At 44.7% G+C, this 21,897-nt stretch overlaps 1 protein-coding gene across 1 annotated transcript in view; it reads right to left on the reverse strand.

Annotated features, from left to right (window-relative positions):
* The window catches only part of Baiap2l1 (BAR/IMD domain containing adaptor protein 2 like 1), a 94,200-nt gene extending 72,747 nt beyond the window's left edge, over window positions 1-21,453 (reverse strand). The window contains exon 1 of the mRNA XM_076923635.1: window positions 21,138-21,453. Within this exon, the coding sequence (XP_076779750.1) occupies window positions 21,138-21,188 (51 nt within the window). The 5' untranslated portion in view covers window positions 21,189-21,453. The remainder of the gene's footprint in view (window positions 1-21,137) is intronic.
* Window positions 21,454-21,897: the final 444 nt, after the last annotated feature.

The following is a 21,897-nucleotide window of genomic DNA, read 5'->3' on the forward strand; positions in this document are numbered from 1 at the left end:
AAAACACCAGAGTTTCCCTCCAAACCCTGTGTCCTTCCTATCTTCCATTTAAATCACCTTATTATGTAGGCATTAATGTATCTCTTAAAAAAGAGTACCTTATTAGAAGCCATCCGAATGTCCATCAACTAGTGACTATAAAAACAAAACGTGGTATTTCCATACGATGCAACATTACTTTGCCATTAAAAGGCATTATGTAAGACACGTACTCCAGTATGGATGGATTCTATTATGTTCAATAAAGAAGCTAGTCACAAAACACCACATACTGGGCTGAGGAGTTAGCTTCATGGTACAACGTTTGTCTAGCATGGAGGCCCTGGATTCAGTCTGTAGCACCAGAAAGAAAGAGAAGGAGGTGAGGACATTGCCATTTATATGAAATAACCAGAATCAGAGACTCTATATGAAGTAAAGACAAGGTCTCACTACAGAACCCAGGCTGGCTTGGATCTCATTATGTTTCCCATGATGGCCTCAAACCTGCAACCTCTTCGCTTCTAGGGATTAGTGCTGGGATTACAGGTGTTCACTCCCAAGCCAGGCCAGAAAAGACAGCTCATAGAGAAAAAATACATGGTTGGTTGCCTAGAACTAGAAATAAAAAAGGAATGGTAGCAAATGGGCATGAAGGGAATGCACACTTTAAGTGAGTCAATTTTACATTATATAAATTACAACTCCACAAAGGCTTAAACAAAATGACACAGTGAAAAAGAAGCAAACAGAAAAATCCTTTGAGGGATGGGGGGATAGACAGTTCAGAGGGTAAGGCACTTGCCATGCAGCCTGATGACCTGAATTAAATCCTCTGGAACCCACATGGTAGAAGGTAAGAAATGATCCTTAAGAGTTATCCTCTGACTTCCATATATGCACCATGGCACATACAAACCCCTTAATGCATAAATATTAAAAATGAAAGAAATTGACAGCTTAAAAAAGTTAAATCACTTTGGCTGCTAAGGATTCACTCTACATCCTAAATGCTATGGGTGGTGAAATGCATTTGCTTATTCCTTGGTTGTGGTAAACAGTCCACATACAGACAGATGATGTGTGTGTGTAAGAGAGAAACACAGAGAGAGAGCAGTGTGTGTGAGAGAGAGAGAGAGAGAGAGAGAGAGAGAGAGAGAGAGCGAGCGAGCACAGGAGAGTGAGCACATATGCGTGAGAACAACCTCAAACATTCCTTAGGTGCTGTCCACCTCATTCATTCATTCATTCATTCAAACAGTCTGTCACAAGCCTGGGGCTCATGGTCAGGCTAAACAGCTGGTCAGAGAGCACCCAAGATCTGCCTGTCTCTGCTTCCCAGGGCTGGAATTAGAAGTGTGGGCCACCATGCCTTGAGTTTTCTTTTAATTGTGTTCTGGTAATCAAACCTAGATTCTCATGCTTGCCTTTTGAGCTATTTCCACAGTTCAAATGTCTCAAGATGAGGTCACCCGCTATCCTCAGTGAACATTGGTTTAGGATGAGCAGAAAATATTCTTAGTCTATAAAGTGTTTATGCCCAAGTCGATCTTTGCAGCAACTGCCTCTCCCAGAGTAAAAATCAATTTGGCCCATTAGCAAAAAATGATAACACATCCATTTTGAGACTGATCTGCTGGATTAGCATCTGTCTTTCCAGCTATGGGTGGAGAAGGTGTTTGGCAGACATTTGTTTCCAGGAAAATATAACCTTACTATGTCCTTCTTTCTATAAAGGGACTTTCCATTGGAAATATCCAGCCCCAGAGAAAACCCTCCATTGATCATTCATAATGGCTTCAATGTCATTTTCCCTTCTTCCATAAACCAGGTTTTGGTTACACAGAATTACTTCTGCCAGAGTATTCATTTAGGCTACAAAGGTCACGTGGGAGGTCCCCAGCCACATGGCCTGAGGGAGAAGCTATTGGGACAGTGAAGCACAGGAACAGCCCTCTGTTGGTTGTAGAAGAATGTTATTGGCACTTAAGGGAGCACCTATTAGGTTCTGTGATTCCCAATAATCAAGCAGGAAATCAGAGGCCAGTGTGATCACCCAGAACAGAAGGTCTATATTGTCAGGTTCGACCCATTTTCTATGGACTTCTATTCTACTGTCTAAACAACTTTTAGGAATGGGTATATATAGTTCAGTTGGTAGAGTGCTTGCATACCATGCTGTGCCCAACCATGGAACGCAAGTGTAGTGGTATAGGCCTATAATTAATTCCAGCACCTGGGAAGTGGAGGCAGTAAGAGCTGGAATTCAAGGCTAGCCTTTGGTACAGGAAGTCAGCCAGGGCTATCTGCTTTAAATAAACAATAAAGAAACAGATTGCTGTGAGGTATTCCCTATTCCTACAGGCAACAAGGAATTGCCTGAAGCTAAAACCCAACAAAACCAGCAAAGAGGCTCCTCCCCCACAGAAGTAGGAATGAGAAGGCTGGCCTGCCTTTTGAGTAAAATTTTTAAGGCTGCTAAGAAAATTATTTTTTAGAGCATTCAAATCAGCATGCATTAGTATAAAATCCAGGTTCTCAAATATTCAAAAAACAAAGCCATGGGAGATGCGGAGGTGCACACCTGTTATTCCAGCACTACAGAAGTAAAAGAAGCAAGAGAATCATGGCAAGCTCAAGGCTACATATCTATATAGTGTGGGTTCCAGGGGTTAGGAATACATAGTAGACCCTGCCTAAAAACAAAGAAAATGGCTGGAGAGATATCTAAGCAGGTAAAGGTGCTTACAACCTGAAGATCTGAGTTTGATTCCTGGGATCCACATGGTACATGGAGAGAAACAACTCCCAGAAGTTGTCCTTTGATAGACACAGACACACAGACACACAGACACACAGACACACACACACAGACACACACACACACATATACGTGCATACACAGGCACACACAGTGGCATGCTTCTGTTTACACATATGATTTAAATGAAAAACAAGAGCAACTAGAAAAACATAAAAAATGAAAATTGAAAAACTATGGAAGGATATAGTCAGCTGTGGTGGTATATGTTATAGTCAGCTGTGGTGGTATATGTTATAGTCAGCTGTGGTGGTATATGTTATAGTCAGCTGTGGTGGTATATGTTATATTGACAAGCTTGGGAGACTGAGGCAGGAGAATTGAAAGTTCAGAGCCAGCCTGGGCTAGTGAGGCATCATCTCCAAAACAAAAATTAAATAACCAAAGCAACTGGAGAGGCATGCATGGGTATTTTGACTTCATAGCCATCTGAGGTAAAGCAAAGAATAAATAAATGATTGACGACTTTTTCAAAGTCTAGAAAATTGCATTCTACTTTAAACATGAGAGTTCAAAATTTGTTATCAGGGAAGAATTATTCTAAGCTTCTTTCCCCATGGTTCAGGTACAGGTGATTAGACTAAGTTTTAGTTTAGAAGATTCAATAATGCTATGTAACTACATATAACTATATAACTATATTTGGCCCACTGGACAGGGGATTTTGGAACCCTATTCCAGGCTTCAACCAACTTTTAGAGTATGAACTGCAGAGAGAAGAATAGTAGTATCTATGACTAAAATAAAAACTACGCAAAATCCCAACTACAACAGTAGTCTCCATTATTGATCGACTTGTAGAGGTTTTGTTTTGTTTGCAAGAATCAGAGTGCAAAGCTCCCTAGTCTAAATAAAGTACAGTACTGTCAACTAGACAACTTTGAATGTGGAAGTAACATTTCAACCAGAATCTGAAAATGTACTTTTGCTTCTGGTATTTTCCAGAAATAAAAATAAATATGAAAACGAATGGATCATGGCAAGAACTGGAGAGTGTGAGTACTTAAATTTCATTCTACCAACTCCATAAAGTTCTCCAATTGAGATATTTAAAAGACCATTAAAAACTAGGAATTGTGTAACCTGTATTAGAAGCCCTCCTCAAGCTTGGCCGTATGCTAGGTCCATTCATCTACAAAGATGAATGAAGAGACTTCTAGATGCATGGCCTCATAGAGAGATGGGTATGAAAAATACCAAGGCAATCCAAATGGAGAGGGAGAAAATAAAAAATGCAAACACGGGGCTGGGAGATGGTTCTTGTGGCTAAAGAAAGATGACCTGAGTCTGAACCCCCAGAACCAACATGAGAGCTGGTTATGCAGTGTGGGCATCTGTAATCCCAGTGTACTCCTACAGGAGGTAAAGACAGGAGAATTCCTTGAAGCTTCTAGGCCCACACAGCAGCAAAACAACAGAGACCTGTCCCAAACAAGGTAAAATGTCAGGACAGACACAGGAGGCTGTCCTCTGATCTCCATATGTGTGTTGTGGCAAGTACACACTAGACTCATGTATGTATGTAGTACATACATAAGCACACACACACACTGCATATACATTTAAAATATTTTAAGTGTTATTTGCATATCATTTTGAAAATATGCGATTTTATTATGTAGAAAAGGCATATATGGGGGCCAGTGAGATGGCTCAGCCAGTAAAGGGGCTTGCTATTAAGTCTGATAACCCTGATAACCTGAGTTTGATCCTTGGGACCAACAAGCCAGAAGGAGAGAACCAACTCCAGAATATTATCCTCTAAATTCTAAAAGTGTGTCATTGCATATACATACACCCCCAAATAATATATTAAAAGGAATAATAATTAACATTATTATTAAGAGACAGATCATTCTAATGTACATTCAAATTGCACTCCTGTAATTAGAGGAAAATAAATTGATAATCAAATAATTTTAATGATCTTTACTTATACTCTCAGATTGAAGGACAAGAAATAAAAATCTCTCTTAAATATATGGTTTTTTTAGATGTATGTGTATGCATGTGTACCTGAGTGTGGGTTCGTGCATGTGAATGTGACTACCACAAAGATCAGAGGGTGTTTGATTCCCTGCATCTGGAGTTACAGGTGGTTGTGAGCTACCAGTGTGGGTGCAGGAAACTGAACTTGGGTCCTCTGCAAGGGCATTCTGTAGTTTTAACCATGGAGCCATCTCTACAGCCCCTAATGTATATAATTTTTGTGTCTCATCTACTTCTTTGAATATCCAACTTCTCAAGAATATCTTACAAGTTGCCTTTAAAAAATTCTCAAACATCATCATTTCCTTTTGTCCTATTCGGAAACAAAACAAAGTCCAAAGAAACAAAAAGAAATGGCCTGGGCCTTGGCCTGGGATCCTAGCTACCCAGAAGGCTGAAGCAAGAGGATCGTGAGTTCAAGGACAGCCTAGGCAATTTAGTGAGACCTTGCCTCAAAAGAAAAAGTGAAAAGAGGGCTGAAATGTAGCTCCAGCAGGAGAGCACCCTGGAGTGTGACTCAGGAGTGAATACTCCCTAGTATGGAGGAGGCTGTCATGAGTACCCCGGAGTGTGACTCAGGAGTGAATACTCCCTAGTATGAAGGAGGCTGTCATGCTAGCCCTAGTACTGCAAAAGTGAAAAGAGGAAAGAAAAAAAGAAAAGAAAAAAAAAAGATAAAGAAGGGAACAGAAAGGCAGCAACCCTCTGGGAACAAAGAAACCATCGGTGGCCGAGGGCAGGCCGAGGCCGAGGGTAGGAGCTGGGAGAGTGACACACTGGCACCATTGTCCTGTCATTAGCTATACAGACCACACTGATTTATTCTCCACTGTGGTTTCTGGTGGTGACCACAGAGCCTGGGCACATCTGTGGTACTTCAGAAAATAGCTGAACAAAGTGTGGATGCTGTGGTAAGCTCGGCAGATGCATAAAAGATAACAGGTGCTTGAAACAACGCAGTGGTTTACTACCTCCACTGTCTCAGTCCCCTTGGTTAATGAGCACAGGACAACTGTAGTCACAGGAATGTGACCAGTACTGAGCTCCAGTGTTTATCTTATTTATACTTGTGTGGAAGCTGGTTTGTGCCTGTACACTGTGGGGCCAGAGAGAGAGGATGGGGTACTATACACTGTGGGACCAGAGAGAGAGGATGGGGTACTGTACACTGAAGGGCCAGAGAGCATGAGGTACTGTACACTGTGGGGCCAGAGAGGATGGGGTACTGTACACTGTGGGGCCGGAGAGGATGGGGTACTGTACACTGAGGGGCCAGAGAGGATGAGGTACTGTACACTGTGGGGTCAGAGAGAGAGGATGGGGTACTGTACACTGTGGGGCCAGAGAGAGAGGATGGGGTACTGTACACTGTGGGGCCAGAGAGAGAGGATGGGGTACTGTACACTGTGGGGCCAGAGAGGATGAGGTACTGTACACTGTGGGGCCAGAGAGGATGGGGTACTCTACACTGAGGGGCCAGAGAGGATGAGGTACTGTACACTGTGGGGCCAGAGAGAGAGGATGGGGTACTGTACACTGTGGGGCCAGAGAGAGAGGATGGGGTACTGTACACTGAGGGGCCAGAGAGGATGGGGTACTGTACACTGTGGGGCCAGAGAGGATGGGGTACTGTACACTGAGGGGCCAGAGAGGATGGGGTACTGTACACTGAGGGGCCAGAGAGGATGGGGTACTGTACACTGTGGGGCCAGAGAGAGAGGATGGGGTACAGTACACTGAGGGGCCAGAGAGAGAGAATGGGGTACTGTACACTGTGGGGCCAGAGACGATGGGGTACTGTACACTGAGGGGCCAGAGAGGATGGGGTACTGTACACTGTGGGGTCAGAGAGGATGGGGTACTGTACACTGAGGGGCCAGAGAGGATGGGGTACTGTACACTGAGGGGCCAGAGAGGATGGGGTACTGTACACTGTGGGGCCAGAGAGGATGAGGTACTGTACACTGTGGGGCCAGAGAGAGAGGATGGGGTACTGTACACTGTGGGGCAAGAGAGAGAGGATAGGGTACTGTACACTGAGGGGCCAGAGAGGATGGGGTACTGTACACTGTGGGGCCAGAGAGGATGGGGTACTGTACACTGAGGGGCCAGAGAGGATGGGGTACTGTACACTGTGGGGCCAGAGAGGATGGGGTACTGTACACTGAGGGGTCAGAGAGGATGGGGTACTGTACACTGTGGGGCCAGAGAGGATGGGGTACTGTACACTGAGAGGCCAGAGAGAGAGGATGGGGTACAGTACACTGAGGGGCCAGAGAGAGAGGATGGGGTACTGTACACTGTGGGGCCAGAGAGGATGGGGTACTGTACACTGAGGGGCCAGAGAGGATGGGGTACTGTACACTGAGAGGCCAGAGAGAGAGGATGGGGTACAGTACACTGAGGGGCCAGAGAGAGAGGATTCGGTACTGTACACTGTGGGGCCAGAGAGGATGGGGTACTGTACACTGAGGGGCCAGAGAGGATGGGGTACTGTACACTGAGAGGCCAGAGAGAGAGGATGGGGTACAGTACACTAAGGGGCCAGAGAGAGAGGATGGGGTACTGTACACTGTGGGGGAAGAGAGAGAGGATGGGGTACTGTACACTGAGGGGCCAGAGAGGATGGGGTACTGTACACTGAGAGGCCAGAGAGAGAGGATGGGGTACAGTACACTGAGGGGCCAGAGAGAGAGGATGGGGTACTGTACACTGTGGGGCCAGAGAGGATGGGGTACTGTACACTGAGGGGCCAGAGAGGATGGGGTACTGTACACTGAGAGGCCAGAGAGAGAGGATGGGGTACAGTACACTGAGGGGCCAGAGAGAGAGGATGGGGTACTGTACACTGTGGGGCCAGAGAGGATGGGGTACTGTACACTGAGGGGCCAGAGAGAGGATGGGGTACTGTACACTGTGGGGCCAGAGAGAGAGAATGGGGTACTGTACACTGCGGGGCCAGAGAGGATGGGGTACTGTACACTGTGGAGCCAAAGAGAGAGGATGGGGTACTGTACACTGTGGGGCCAGAGAGAGAGGATGGGGTACTGTACACTGAGGGGCCAGAGAGAGAGGATGGGGTACTGTACACTGGGGGCCAGAGAGGATGAGGTACTGTACACTGAGGGCCCAGAGAGGATGGGGTACTGTACACTGAGGGGCCAGAGAGAGAGGATGGGATACAGTACACTGTGGAGCCAGAGAGAGAGGATGGGGTACTGTACACTGAGGGGCCAGAGAGAGAGGATGGGGTACTGTACACTGAGGGGCCAGAGAGGATGGGGTACTGTACACTGTGGGGCCAGAGAGGATGGGGTACTGTACACTGTGGGGCCAGAGAGAGAGGTGGGGTACTGTACACTGTGGGGGAAGAGAGAGAGGATGGGGTACTGTACACTGAGGGGCCAGAGAGGATGGGGTACTGTACACTGAGAGGCCAGAGAGAGAGGATGGGGTACAGTACACTGAGGGGCCAGAGAGAGAGGATGGGGTACTGTACACTGTGGGGCCAGAGAGGATGGGGTACTGTACACTGAGGGGCCAGAGAGGATGGGGTACTGTACACTGAGAGGCCAGAGAGAGAGGATGGGGTACTACAGTACACTGAGGGGCCAGAGAGAGAGGATGGGGTACTGTACACTGTGGGGCCAGAGAGGATGGGGTACTGTACACTGAGGGGCCAGAGAGAGAGGATGGGGTACTGTACACTGTGGGGCCAGAGAGAGAGAGAATGGGGTACTGTACACTGCGGGGCCAGAGAGGATGGGGTACTGTACACTGTGGAGCCAAAGAGAGAGGATGGGGTACTGTACACTGTGGGGCCAGAGAGAGAGGATGGGGTACTGTACACTGAGGGGCCAGAGAGAGAGGATGGGGTACTGTACACTGGGGGCCAGAGAGGATGAGGTACTGTACACTGAGGGCCCAGAGAGGATGGGGTACTGTACACTGAGGGGCCAGAGAAAGAGGATGGGATACAGTACACTGTGGAGCCAGAGAGAGAGGATGGGGTACTGTACACTGAGGGGCCAGAGAGAGAGGATGGGGTACTGTACACTGAGGGGCCAGAGAGGATGGGGTACTGTACACTGTGGGGGAAGAGAGAGAGGATGGGGTACAGTACACTAAGGGGCCAGAGAGAGAGGATGGGGTACTGTACACTGTGGGGCCAGAGAGGATGGGGTACTGTACACTGAGGGGCCAGAGAGGATGGGGTACTGTACACTGTGGGGCCAGAGAGAGAGGATGAGGTACTGTACACTGAGGGGCCAGAGAGAGAGGATGGGATACAGTACACTGTGAAGCCAGAGAGAGAGGATGGGGTACTGTACACTGAGGGGCCAGACAGGATGAGGTACTGTACACTGAGGGGCCAGAGAGAGAGGATGGGGTACTGTACACTGAGGGGCCAGAGAGGAGGATGGGATACAGTACACTGTGGAGCCAGAGAGAGAGGATGGGGTACTGTACACTGAGGGGCCAGACAGGATGAGGTACTGTACACTGAGGGGCCAGAGAGGATGGGGTACTGTACACTGAGGGGCCAGAGAGAGAGGATGGGGTACAGTACACTGTGGGGCCAGAGAGGATGAGGTACTGTACACTGAGGGGCCAGAGAGGATGGGGTACTGTACACTGAGGGGCCAGAGAGGATGGGGTGCTGTACACTGAGGGGCCAGAGAGGATGAGGTACTGTACACTGTGGGGTCAGAGAGGATGGGGTACTGTACACTGTTGGGCCAGAGAGGATGGGGTACTGTACACTGTGGGGGAAGAGAGAGAGGATGGGGTACTGTACACTGTGGGGGAAGAGAGAGAGGATGGGGTACTGTACACTGTGGGGCCAGAGAGAGAGGATGGGGTATTGTACACTGAGGGGCCAGAGAGAGAGGATGGGGTACTGTACACTGAGGGGCCAGAGAGGATGGGGTACTGTACACTGAGGGGCCAGAGAGGATGAGGTACTGTACACTGTGGGGTCAGAGAGGATGGGGTACTGTACACTGTGGGGCCAGAGAGGATGGGGTACTGTACACTGAGGGGCCAGAGAGAGAGGATGGGGTACAGTACACTGTGGGGCCAGAGAGGATGAGGTATTTTGTTCTATTACTGTCTTCTTCCCTGGAGACAAGGCTTGAACCTAGGTTAGTGGCCAGCAGTTCCTACCATCCTCCTGCCTCCACCCTGCACAGTGCTGCTGTTCTAGGCAAGTGTGTAGCCACACCCCGGTGTTTCTAAGGGAGTGGAATTAGAACTCAGTTCCCCATGCTTTCACAACACACTCTCTCACCCATTGAGCCATTTCTCCAGACCCTATGATTTTTAGTTCTAGGACTTCATGAATGCTAGGCAAATGCTCTACCGTGAGCCACACCTCCAGACCAACTGTCAAAATTTCATTAAAAAAAATCATACAACAAAACTTAAGTAAAAGGAACTATCATGGCTATTTTCCTAGTTTGTTATTTGAGGATATTTTCTGGTCAGAAGTGAACTGTCCATTACCCACAGTTTCAGGAGTCAGTGTCTGATAAGCATCTGAAAGGGACAGGATTGTTGCCTGCACTTTTCTTAGTAAGCCAGAGGGTCAGCTCTGCACTTAGAGTAGTGGTTGTCTGACCTGTCATCTCTCCTCACCTACACACTTATCACCCTGGGTGGTGTGCTCTAATCAGATGAACTTTTTACATGCTTTTTACAGGTTATCCTGTAAACTGTGTTCAGGACATAGCTTAACCTAGAAAGAGATCAACTGCTGGCAACAGGAAAACCCTTAAAACAATCTCAAGAATTGAGATTTTTAATACTTGATACTTTGAATGTTTTTCAGTGTTTTAATTTCTGTTGCAACTGTAGTTTCAGATTAGTAAGCATCTTAAATGCATCTCTATATGTGAAACTTAAGAGAAAAATCTTAAAGCTTTACCTTTAAAGGTTAACCTGCAAAACAAGTAGCAAGTACTAAGTTTTACCACAGTCTTAATATATTTAATTGAAATGTAATCTATATATCCATCTCTGCTTATTTCTTAGTGAAACATAAAAGTAATCACTTTAGGGCCAAGGAAATGCTTCAGTGGGTAAAGGCCCTTGCCTTTAAGCCTGCTAACCCTAATCCAAGCCAAAGTCAGTTCCACATGGTGGAAGAAACAATCCCCACAAGTTGCCCTTTGACCTTCTCTCGCAGGTATGCATGAAAGCACACACACACAGAAATACTTTCTGGATTATTTACAGTTTTTATATGAAACATTTACTTTTTTTTTTTTTTCTTGAGACAGGGTTTCTCTGTGTAGCCCTGGCTGTCCTGGAACTCAGTCTGTAGACCAAGCTGGCCTTGGACTCAGAAATCCGCCTGCCTCTGAAACATTTACTTTTTAACGTGTGTGTGTGTGTGTGTGTGTGTGTGTGTGTGTGTGTGTGTGTCTGCATAGGTGTACCTGTGAGTGCAGTGACTATGGAGGCCAAAAGAGGTGTTGGCTCCCCCAGGAACTGGAGTTACAAGCAGTTGTGTCCTGGGTGCTAAGAACCTAGAACTAAAGGACTCTGTAAGGACAGTGTTGCTACCATCTGCTGAGCCTTCTCTCCAGCTCTCACACCACAGTTTTATAGTGATGGGATTGTTGCCCCTTCAGGACTTTCAATTTCCAAAGAACCAAATAAATCAGCTGAAGCAACAAACTGGAGGGCATCTCAACCCCCTGCTGTTAGGGTCAACCGTGCAGCTCTCCAGGCTGCAAACAACCCTTTAGATCTCCAAGGTTTGCTCATCTATTTTACTCCATGTTTTGGAAACATACTGGCAACATTTTTCCTAAAGAAAGAGAAAACTGCAACATTTCATCTCATTTACAATAGTCTCACCTTTATCTACAAAGATCTGAGTTAAGGTTACTAGTGACTAACCAGAAAGAGAATCAAAGCAGAGAAACAGAAAATATTGAATTAAAGCTGATGAAAATAAGAACAGACGGGTACAGGTCTGAACGTTCACAATGCCGTGTGATTACTCTGTTAAATACCCAGAAGTTCCAAATGATAAATTACACTAATAATGGTAGACATGAAATCTCAGTTGTTCTAGACAATGTCCATAATCTATACATTGTTGATAGATATGTTTTTCTGTTACAAATATATGAAATCTCTCTCTGAATTTTTTTTTAAAAGGAAGTGGTTTTAAAATATCTCTGTAGCTGAGAGTTCAGTGTAAGGTGCACTCACACAGTGCAAATTTCAGTATTATTATTTGGGGCATATTTTCTTTTTAAAATGCAGCAACCCTCAGACCCACAGCTCCCTTCTGGGAATTTAACTTTCAGAAATCAACCTGGATTGGGGCAAAGCTTTATCTGCAGCCGTGCCCACTGCAATGTCTTAATAGCAACCTCCTGGCAATGATCTATATCTAACAACAGGGCTGGATCAATAACTTGTGATGAAGAGTTTCAGAATACTGCGGAGTCATCAAAATGATGAAGCACCAAATACTTACATGGAACTATGTACTGAAATAGTTGACTACAAGAGTTAGTATTGTCTATGCATTATAAGATTCGAGATGACTTATTTTTAAGATTTTTATAGAAATCTTGGAAATATTCTGCTATCAGAGGAAAAATTGTTTTCAACATTCCCTAACTTAACTAATATATACAAACACTGTGGGAAATGCAGAAAAATATACTTTTCAGGACTTTCTCTCAAGCATATACAATTACAATGCAATCAGGATAAAGACGAATTAAAAGAACATTTCTGGCCAGGTGTGGTTGCACACACCTTTAATCTCTGAGTCTCAGGCCAGCCTGGTCTGCGTAGTGAATTCTAGGCCAGCTAGAATTTACACAGTGAGACTGTCTCAAAACAAACAAACAAGCAAACAACCACCACCATCAAACAAAACATTTCCTGGACTACAGAGACAACTTAGTTGATATAGTAACTACCCAGCAAGCATGAGGACCCAAGCTGGGATCCTCGGCACCATGTAAACAGCAAGCATGGCAGCCAGGACTATAATCCTAGATCAGGGGTGGAGACCCAGGGACAAGAGTGTCTCTAGAGCTCATCGGTCAGCTGGTTTAACATGGTCAATGAGCTCCAGGCTTGGTGAGAGACCCTGTCTAAAAAAATAGATCAAAGAGTAATTGAGGATGACACCTGATGTTGACATATGGTCTCCTAATACATGCATACACATTATGGATACATCCACAGAAGTATGTATGTACCTGCCCCCCACACCCCAAAGAATATCAGATAGACAGAGACACAAAAATTTCCTTTAGCAGATATCAGTCCTGAAATTTCTTGAATAAACTATAACTCACTGAAACTACCTTTAAAAACTAGCTTACTGTGCCTATAGCAATAAATTTTGTACATTTCCAACAAAGGTTACATAGAAAGAAAAAGGAACTTTCATTAAAACTCAATTAGCAAGAAAATCCAATCGACTGTAACTCTACATTCTATTCCAAGTATTCCAGTGTATTTACATAGAACTCATCTAGGTCTTGAACATCTCTTTCATAATAAAACTTTTTAATGTGTTCAGCCATGACAGTGACGAGTCTAATAAAGTTAGTGTTTTACTACAGTGAAAACCATAACAATACATCCTGAGCCCCACAATCCCTAGATCCTGATTCTGTCTCTGGCAATGTCATCCCCCTACCAGTTCCATAGGAGGCTGTAGGCTGATGATCCATACAGCAGGCCTGGCACAAATATTGAAAATCAATTTTTCATTTACACATACTTATCAGAGAGCAAAGTGAAGAAAGGCAACAACGATATCATAGGCTGCTTTAAGTGAAGTTGGGAGCAGTCAACTAGAACAACCACTGTGAAAAATCTCTCAGTATTTCCTGCTAAATCTCAAGATCCAAGTGCTTTACCCTTAGTCAGTGTACTCCTGTGTGCATACCCAAGAGATACGAGGGCCTGTGAGTAGCAGTCAGGAACCAGAGTGTCCCTGACATCACTTGTGTCATCCTGGAGAAGCTTGAAAACAACCCAGATGTCTGTGATATATCCTGACGGTAAAATATCAATCTGCAACAAGAACGAGCAATGACAGTTACTACCAACGTGGATGAATCTGATAACCACTCTGGGTTAGGGGCAGAGAAAACAGCAAATACCATTACAGGTTGGAAGAATGGTACCCACACTAGTATAGTGACAGGAAGGAAGCCCATGGGCAGCTCAGTGCGGCTTGTCAGAGTCTACTTGATCTGGGTGCCGCTTTCATGGTGTTTAGTTTGTGACAATGTAGTGAGCTACATACACTAAAACACATTTTCCCATTTATTTATTTATTTATTCATTCACTTTACATCCCAATATCCAGCCCCCTCTCTTCCCAGGTTCCCTCCCACACAACTCTACCCCCTACTCCCCTACCTGTCTCCTCTTTCAAGGGGAGCTAGTCCCCCCCCCAACCCCCCCACCACACACACATCAAGTCAAGCACATCTATCTCTATGTAAACTGTAATTCAGTAAAAGTTTTACAAATAAATGTTATTTCTCTGTGTCACTATAAGGTAAGTTAAGTCAATGTTACTGTAGTTTTTACTTTGCAACTATAAATATCCACATGGAATGCTGAACAAAGAAAGTCCTTACAATTTTGGGTTGTTTTTTTTGTTGTTGTTGTTGTTGTTTTTGTTTTTTTGTTTTTGGTTTTTTGAGACAGGGTTTCTCTGTGTAGCCCTGGCTGTCCTGGAACTCACTCTGTAGACCAGGCTGGCCTCGAACTCAGAATCCCGCCTGCCTCTGCCTCCCAAGTGCTGGGATTAAAGGTGTGCGCCACCACTGCCCGGCTAGTCCTTACAATTTTATGTGCACTAGGTTTCCTTTGCAGGTCTGTGCAAGGCCAGAGTTAATGTTAAGTACTGAAAAAGTTCACAAATACAAACTTAATAAGCTAACTGAAACTCAGAAGGTGTCATTGGTCTAAGTAGGCCCAGCTTCCCTTGCAGTGCACCACTAAAGGATGCTGCACAGCCATGTTAACATAGATGCTAAACTCCTTAGTAACAAAAACGTGCTTTAATAGCAAAAAGCAGACTACTGTTCGCTTTATATTTTTATTTTACCATATTGGGTTGTTCCCATCTGTATTTGACACCTGGCAACTCTTCCTACTATTCCCTGGCACAGTGTTCTTACACCCCCTTTTTAGTCATTGGATAATTAACAACAAGTTGTCTAGACTTCTGCAAATCTCATTTTACCTTCAGGATACTCGAAGGAAAAGAGTTATAGGAAAAGATAGAAATGCCATACAGTGCAAAGAGCTACAGAATAAACACACTAAGTACACTTCAGAGATCAGTTGTTTTTGTGTGTATGTGAGGATGTGTGTATGTGTGTGCGTGTATGTGTGCGTGTGTGTGTGTGTGTGTGTGTACGCATGTGTGTGTATGTGTCTGTGTATGTGCAGGTGCAGGTGCCCAAAAAGGCCAGAAGAGGACACAGGATCCTTGGAGCTGCAGACAATTGTGAGTACCCAGCATGGACTCTGGAAGAGCAGTTCATACCTGAATGGCTCGCTGAGCCATCTCTCCAGCACTTGGTTTTTACTTTTCTGGGGTAGTGTCTTACTCTGTGGCCCAGGCTGTTCTTAACTCACAGCAATTCTCCTGCCTTTGCCTCCCCAGTGCTGTGTTCAATACACTCAGCTAGAAAGGGTTCTTATAAAGAAAGGCACTTTAAGCTTTCCATGCAGATTTGACTACCCACTCTGAAGACCAGGCTGACCCTTTCACTTATGCAACCCCCATTAAACTCAAGCTGAGAAGATAAACAGGAAACACATGCCCTGATGGCTCTCTCTGCCCAGTAAAAGAACAAAGGCATCTCGACTTCTTATTTAAAGGTTTGATCAAGACATGTCTATGATGATGAATTTCCAGACAAGAGAACATTTCAGGGGCATTTTTTAGATCACCAAATTATGAAAATGTATTTGCTGTGTACATTGGTTGGTCACCAGAAACGGAATCACTATTCAGAGGCTAGGAGTGTAAATGGTCACTCAGACTCCAGGTCTGTTTTTCAATTTTAAAATGGTTTGGTGCTGGGCTGAGGTTAAGAGCAGTGGCTGCTCTTTCAAAGGACCTGGTTAAATTCCCAGTACCCACATGGCCGCTCACAACTGTCTCTAATCCAACATCTTCACACAGTCATCCATGCAATACATATGAAATTAAATGAATGAATGAATGAATGAATGAATGAATGGTGCTGAAGATGGCTCAGCAGTTAAGAGTACACACTGCCCTTGCAGACAAGCAGGGCTCAACTCCAAGCACCCATAAGATAGCTCAAAACTGCTTTGTAACTCCAGTTCCAGAGGCTCTGACACCCTTTTCCAGCCTCAAGACACCAGGGATGCAGGGATGCATGTGGTGCACATATATACAAGCAAGTAAACACTCACACAGAGAAAATAAAAATTTAAATAGATCTTCAGAACATGGTAATAAAGAATCCACATCTACCTTTGGAGGAAGATGTAGTTAAGGGAGGGAGGGAGCAGAGATCTGAACACAGGATTAAACACTTAAATTGATTAAATGTGCAGTGGTTCAACAAATACACCTTCGTACCAGGAACTGTTCTAGGTGCTTGAAATACAACAAAACAAAGGTATTTACCTTGAGCAGCTCACATTCCCATTGGGGAGGAAAGAGAGATGAACAAACATAATGAGCAAACATATCATATGGTATATCTTACAGTTGTAAATTTTATGGGGGAGAAGGCAAAGTAGCTTAAGGTGGGGCTGGAAGATAGATTGGTAATCTTAAGAGAGTTAAATAAGCAGGCCTTCTTGAAAAACTGACATTTACTGACTGCTTTATGTGAAACATTTTGTTGTATTATTTCCGCCCTTGAGGCAGGGTCTTATTGTGTTGCCCTGGCTGCCCTGAGCTCACTTTACAAACCAAGCTGGGCTTCAACTCACAAAGATCCATTTGCCTCCCTGTCTCCTGAGTCAGAGAGGGTGGGAAATGACTCGGTGATAGTGTTTTTCTAGAAGCATAATAACTTTAGACTTCCAGAAATTATGTAAAAAGTTAGAGGAGGCAGTGTGTACCTAAGATCCCAGGACTGGCAAATCAAAGGCAGGAGTGTATCTAGGGCTCACTAGTCAGCCAGTCAGTCTAGCCGATATGATAAACTTCCAAGTTCATCGAGAGATCATGTCTCAAAAATAAGGTGAGAAGTGATTGAGAAAGACAGTTGATTGCCGGGCGGTGGTGGCGCACGCCTTTAATCCCAGCACTTGGGAGGCAGAGGCAGGTAGATTTCTGAATTCGAGGCCAGCCTGTTCTATAGAGTAAGTTCCAGAACAGCCAGGGATACACAGAGAAACCCTGTCTTGAAAAACCAAAACCAAAAAAACAAAGAGAGAGAGAGAGAGAGAGAGAGAGAGAGAGAGAGAGAGAGAGAGACAGTTGATGCAGCCCCTTGTATTCCACCACATACACATGTGTACACACACACACACGCACACACACGAACACTACTTTCAATTGTTTCATGGTACCATAAATAATTTTGTTACGATTGAAAAGGATTACAATCTTAGAACTTTTAAAATTACAGTTGGTGCTAAATGTCTGTTCTTTTTTTTTTAAATCTATTATATATTTGGTTTTGTTTGTCCTAGAGTTATCATTTACTTTTTATTCTCTTAAGTTGTGTGTGTGTGAGCGTAGGTGCCCTCAATCCCAGAGACATCAGATTCCCTAGAACTAGAGATACTGGCAGTTGTAAGCCATCCTCTGTGAATGCTAGGAACAGAATTCAAATCCTCTGGAAGAGCAGTCAATGCTGACCCACCTCTCCAGCTTTCCCATACATAGTTTCTCTAACGTGTACACACTGCACCTTAGTTCTTTAATAGAATGCTCTTATTATGTTCCTGGCACTGGATAAAGATTGTGTCTGTGGTCCTTTCCCTCTTTCCTTTGTGAGTATCATGTTCCTCCTTCACTCATCTTAAGATTCACACAGGTAGGATGTCCTTGGGTGATACCACATCCATTCTTTCTCAATCTCCTAAGACTTTAAAATCCTAACTGCTAGGAAGGTTGTGGTTCCTCTTAAGCAAAGGTTTTTGAACTTTACTTCACCCTTATCCACTAAAGCATGTTCATATCAGAAAAGCATGCAAAAGTCACAAGAAAGCTTTTGAGGGCAAATTCTGGGCACACTATAGGCTATGCATGGGAAGGAGATTGGTATCTTTGGCTAAACTCAAATGATCAACAGTACTTTTTCTTTTAAGCTCATTATCATGCTATTTGTTTATGAAACAGTAAAACATAACATCATCCTTCTGGGAGTTAGCATGGATATCCAGTAATCATTTGTTTAAGTACATTAAAAAAAAAACTACGTCAATGTATAAATATATATTTAAGGATAACTGATACTGCATAGAGGATCACACTGCTTTACTAATCTTCCATTGCCCTAAAGAATTTATTCCTTTATTTAAGAGATACTTGAGTATTAAAAAACAACACACACACACACACACACACACACACAACTAAAACCCAGAGAGGAAAGACATTAAATCTCATTTGCAGGTGGCCTTTGTAAATGCACCTGGTTAGGTTGTGTTTCTATTAGTAAAATATTGTAGATTGCCAGGTAACACAAAGAAATCTGTTTTTATAGAATGCCATTGACCAACATTACCAGTAGAATTTTTGCAATATTGCACTTAGATTGTTTTTAGCCTCAATTATAATAAAAGGCCTCTCAGGCTTCCAATCACCCCATAAATGTAAATTTAAGTGTGCATGTCCTTAGAGTCAAATTATGGGCTAGCAGCCTTCACTTTGTTTTATAGATACAGAAATCTCCTGTCTACTGCTGTGATTTTTCTAAATCCCATTATCTCCACATTAAAAAAAAATTGACTCCAAAATATTAACAAGAAGATGCTGGTTAAAATCAATTGACATTTAGCAAGCTTTTGAAATGTTTCAACACTTGGGGATGGAAACCAATAACACACCGGTTTCTGATTTTCAATCTATTACAACCTTTCAAAACTGAAAATGAGCTCCTATGGTGGTGTACACTTTCAATCCCAGCACTGGGGAGGCTGAGGCTGAAAGATCAGGAGGCTGAGGCCAGCCTGAGATACAGAGTGAGTTCACAGGGAAGCTGGCCTAGACTGCACACACAAGAGTGTCTCAAAAAAAAAAAAAAAAAAAAAAAAAAGAATAAGGAAAAAAAAAAAACCCCAACCAACCAAAAACAACAAAATAGCTAATCGTTGTAGTGCTTTAACCCCAGCCCTTGGGAGGAGGCAGAGGAAGGTGGACTTCTGAATCCGAGACCAACCTGGTCTACATAATCAAATTCCAGGCCAATTAGGGCTACATAGTGAGACCCTCCCTGTCTTTAAATAAAGAAAAACAAAACATCTCCCAAAAGACTTTCTATGCCTTATGCCTACAAATGTGGATAACCAAAACAACAAAACCAACAATTTTCCTCTTGCTCCAGTTTTGTGGGTAACAAGACATGCCAAGGTGGTTCATATTTGTGGTACTATAATCTGCCTGCCCACACCCTACCAAAGGTTTCTCAGTCAGAAGTGAGAAAAAGCAGTTTACTTAGTGCATCTGATTGCTTGTCTCAAGTTGACATTTTCTTACCAGACCAGCAAGATAAACAATCAATTGTGTTTGAGAAACTTTACTGTGCCTGTGTTTTCCACTGAAGCAGATGCTCGGATTCCGCTCACAAACTACAATAAATAACCTACATTCCTGAGTTACGCTTTTCCCTTAACTATCATCTGAGTATCTTGTCTCCCCCACCCTGGAGCATTTTACTTCCTTGCTTTGTTAGCACCCCACACCTCCAGTCTTCAGATCATTTAAGTATGAACAATGCCAATCCAAATATAAGGCTTTAAACATTTCCAAAAATTGCCGCTTAATTAAGGAAGCACACCAATAAGAAAGGTTTTGGTCACAGTTGTGAGCCTCCAAAATCATAATAATACAGTCTACTTTTGTCTATCTAGAATAAATGTTACAGTACACACATGGAGGAGTGGATAAATTTTGGAGCTACAATGGATTCTGAAAATATTTTCATGCTGCTTTAAAGTGATTTTCCAGCAACTCAATAAACTCTGATTTTAGGAATTCAAACCGTGCAGATGTAGCAATTCAATTTTAGGGAAAAAAGAATCTAGAGAAATGACCAAAGAATGGGTTTTAACCATGACTCCAAGTAAATTTAGAGAACTTTAAATCTCAGGGGTTCAATGGGCCTAAGTGGAATTAAAACAAAAGTTGTTTTGTATTCTATTAATAGCAGATGATTAAACGCATATCTCATTTCAAATGGAATTCATTTATAAGTACTTAAACTTACTAAACTGGCCACTAATCCCATGTCTGTTTCTGGAAAAATTCTCTCACATAACATGCAAGTTAAGCGACCAATCACCACACGCTCTGTCAGCTTAAGTCAATTCTTATTAAAATCTCAGTGCTCTCTGACTCCAATAACCTCTCCAAATCATCGACGTAGAAAAAGTCCAACCGCCTCAATTATAATAAAATTAAATAAAATATATATGTTCATAATAATTGTATATAGATGTATAAAGCTGTCAAAACGCTAAACAAAAAACTAATCAAAAGAAAAGCCAAATCGAACTTATAAGCTACTGTATAAAAGAGTCCAGGAGGGAGAAGGCGTTTCAAGTCTTCCCAAGAGCAGATTCCCTGGCAGTCTAGAAAATTCCCTGAGCTGAGGGAGCCAGGCTCACCTGGCGATGGATTCCTAATTACGGAGGAGTTTCTCCCCTACATTCTTGAGCGCTTTCTTTTCTCTGAGGAAACTCGAGCTTGTCTCTTTTCTCTCTCTCTCTCTTTTGGATCTGGGGAGGGCTTAGCCCCAGCGGTCAGACCAGCAGAGTCACTGATCACAAAGAGAAGCTGGGGGAGGACAAGAACCTCTCGGGGACCCTGCGGATTGTCGTCCACGTCTCCAATCCCCGTCCTCCAACACGGGAAATGTGAGGTCCCTGGGAGTCTCCGAGGGTCCAAGAGGGAAGGGGAGAGACCCTTATCGTGTAAAGCCCCCACTTTATCTCAAAAGTGAAAAAGAATCTCCACCTACCCGGCTGGCGACAATGGTCAGCTGCTTGGCGGGGCTCACGTTCCTGGCCTCGAACCCTGGAGTCCCCAAGTCTGTGGGCCTCCCAGCCTCCGCCCTCAGCCTGGAACCACAGGGTCCCGGACCTCCCTTCCCCGGTCCCGAGCTCCGCAAAGCCCCACATTTACCCGGTACGTGTTCTCCGTGAGCCGGTTCACCTCCTCCGGCCCCCGAGACATGGCTGCAGCCTCCGGGAGGGCGAGCGCGGGAGGACGCGGCGGGGCCTCGTGGCCGCCGGACTCCGGGCGGCGGGAGCGCCTAGGACTTGGGGCTGAGCGGCCCGCGAGAGTCGGCCGCCGCCTCAGCTGTCAGCGGGAGAGAGCGAGTGCGCGTCTCCGCTGCCAAAATGTCAAAACTTTGTGGCGCTTCGGTCTGGGAGAAGCTGTGAGGTAAACGTAGCCTGCCGCGGCTGGGACTAGCAAAGGGACGGGCAGCCCCACCTGAGGCCGGCGGAGTGGGCGGGGCTGAACGGCCAGAGGGCGGGGCAGCCCCACCTGAGGTGGGCGGGGTCTAGGCAGAAGAAACTGGGGTGGGCGGGGCTGCCTCACGGTGGGAGGGACAATTTGTTGGGGCAACGAGGGGGGAATGGGGGAGAAGACAGGGAAACGACTTGTTGAGCTAGGTGGGCGTGGCCTAGAGGCTTGCTAAGCGGAGCAGAAGCCCGGCCAGTGCGTAGGACTGATTGGCCCCAGATGAGGCGGTGGAGCGGGGGTGGGGGCTGAGAGGCCAACAGGAGGGAGAAGCCAAGAGGAGGGGACGCGCTCTTACCCCTCCCGAAATGGGTTGGTAGGCGTGGTCTAGATGGCGGATGGGCGTGGTCAAAACAAGATGAGACGGAGTGAACGAAGTGGCTCTAGTTGTGCCCTCCAGATTGGCCCCGCAGAATTG

The sequence above is a fragment of the Arvicanthis niloticus genome, chromosome 24, assembly GCF_011762505.2.
Source record: "Arvicanthis niloticus isolate mArvNil1 chromosome 24, mArvNil1.pat.X, whole genome shotgun sequence".
Lineage (NCBI taxonomy): Eukaryota > Metazoa > Chordata > Mammalia > Rodentia > Muridae > Arvicanthis > Arvicanthis niloticus.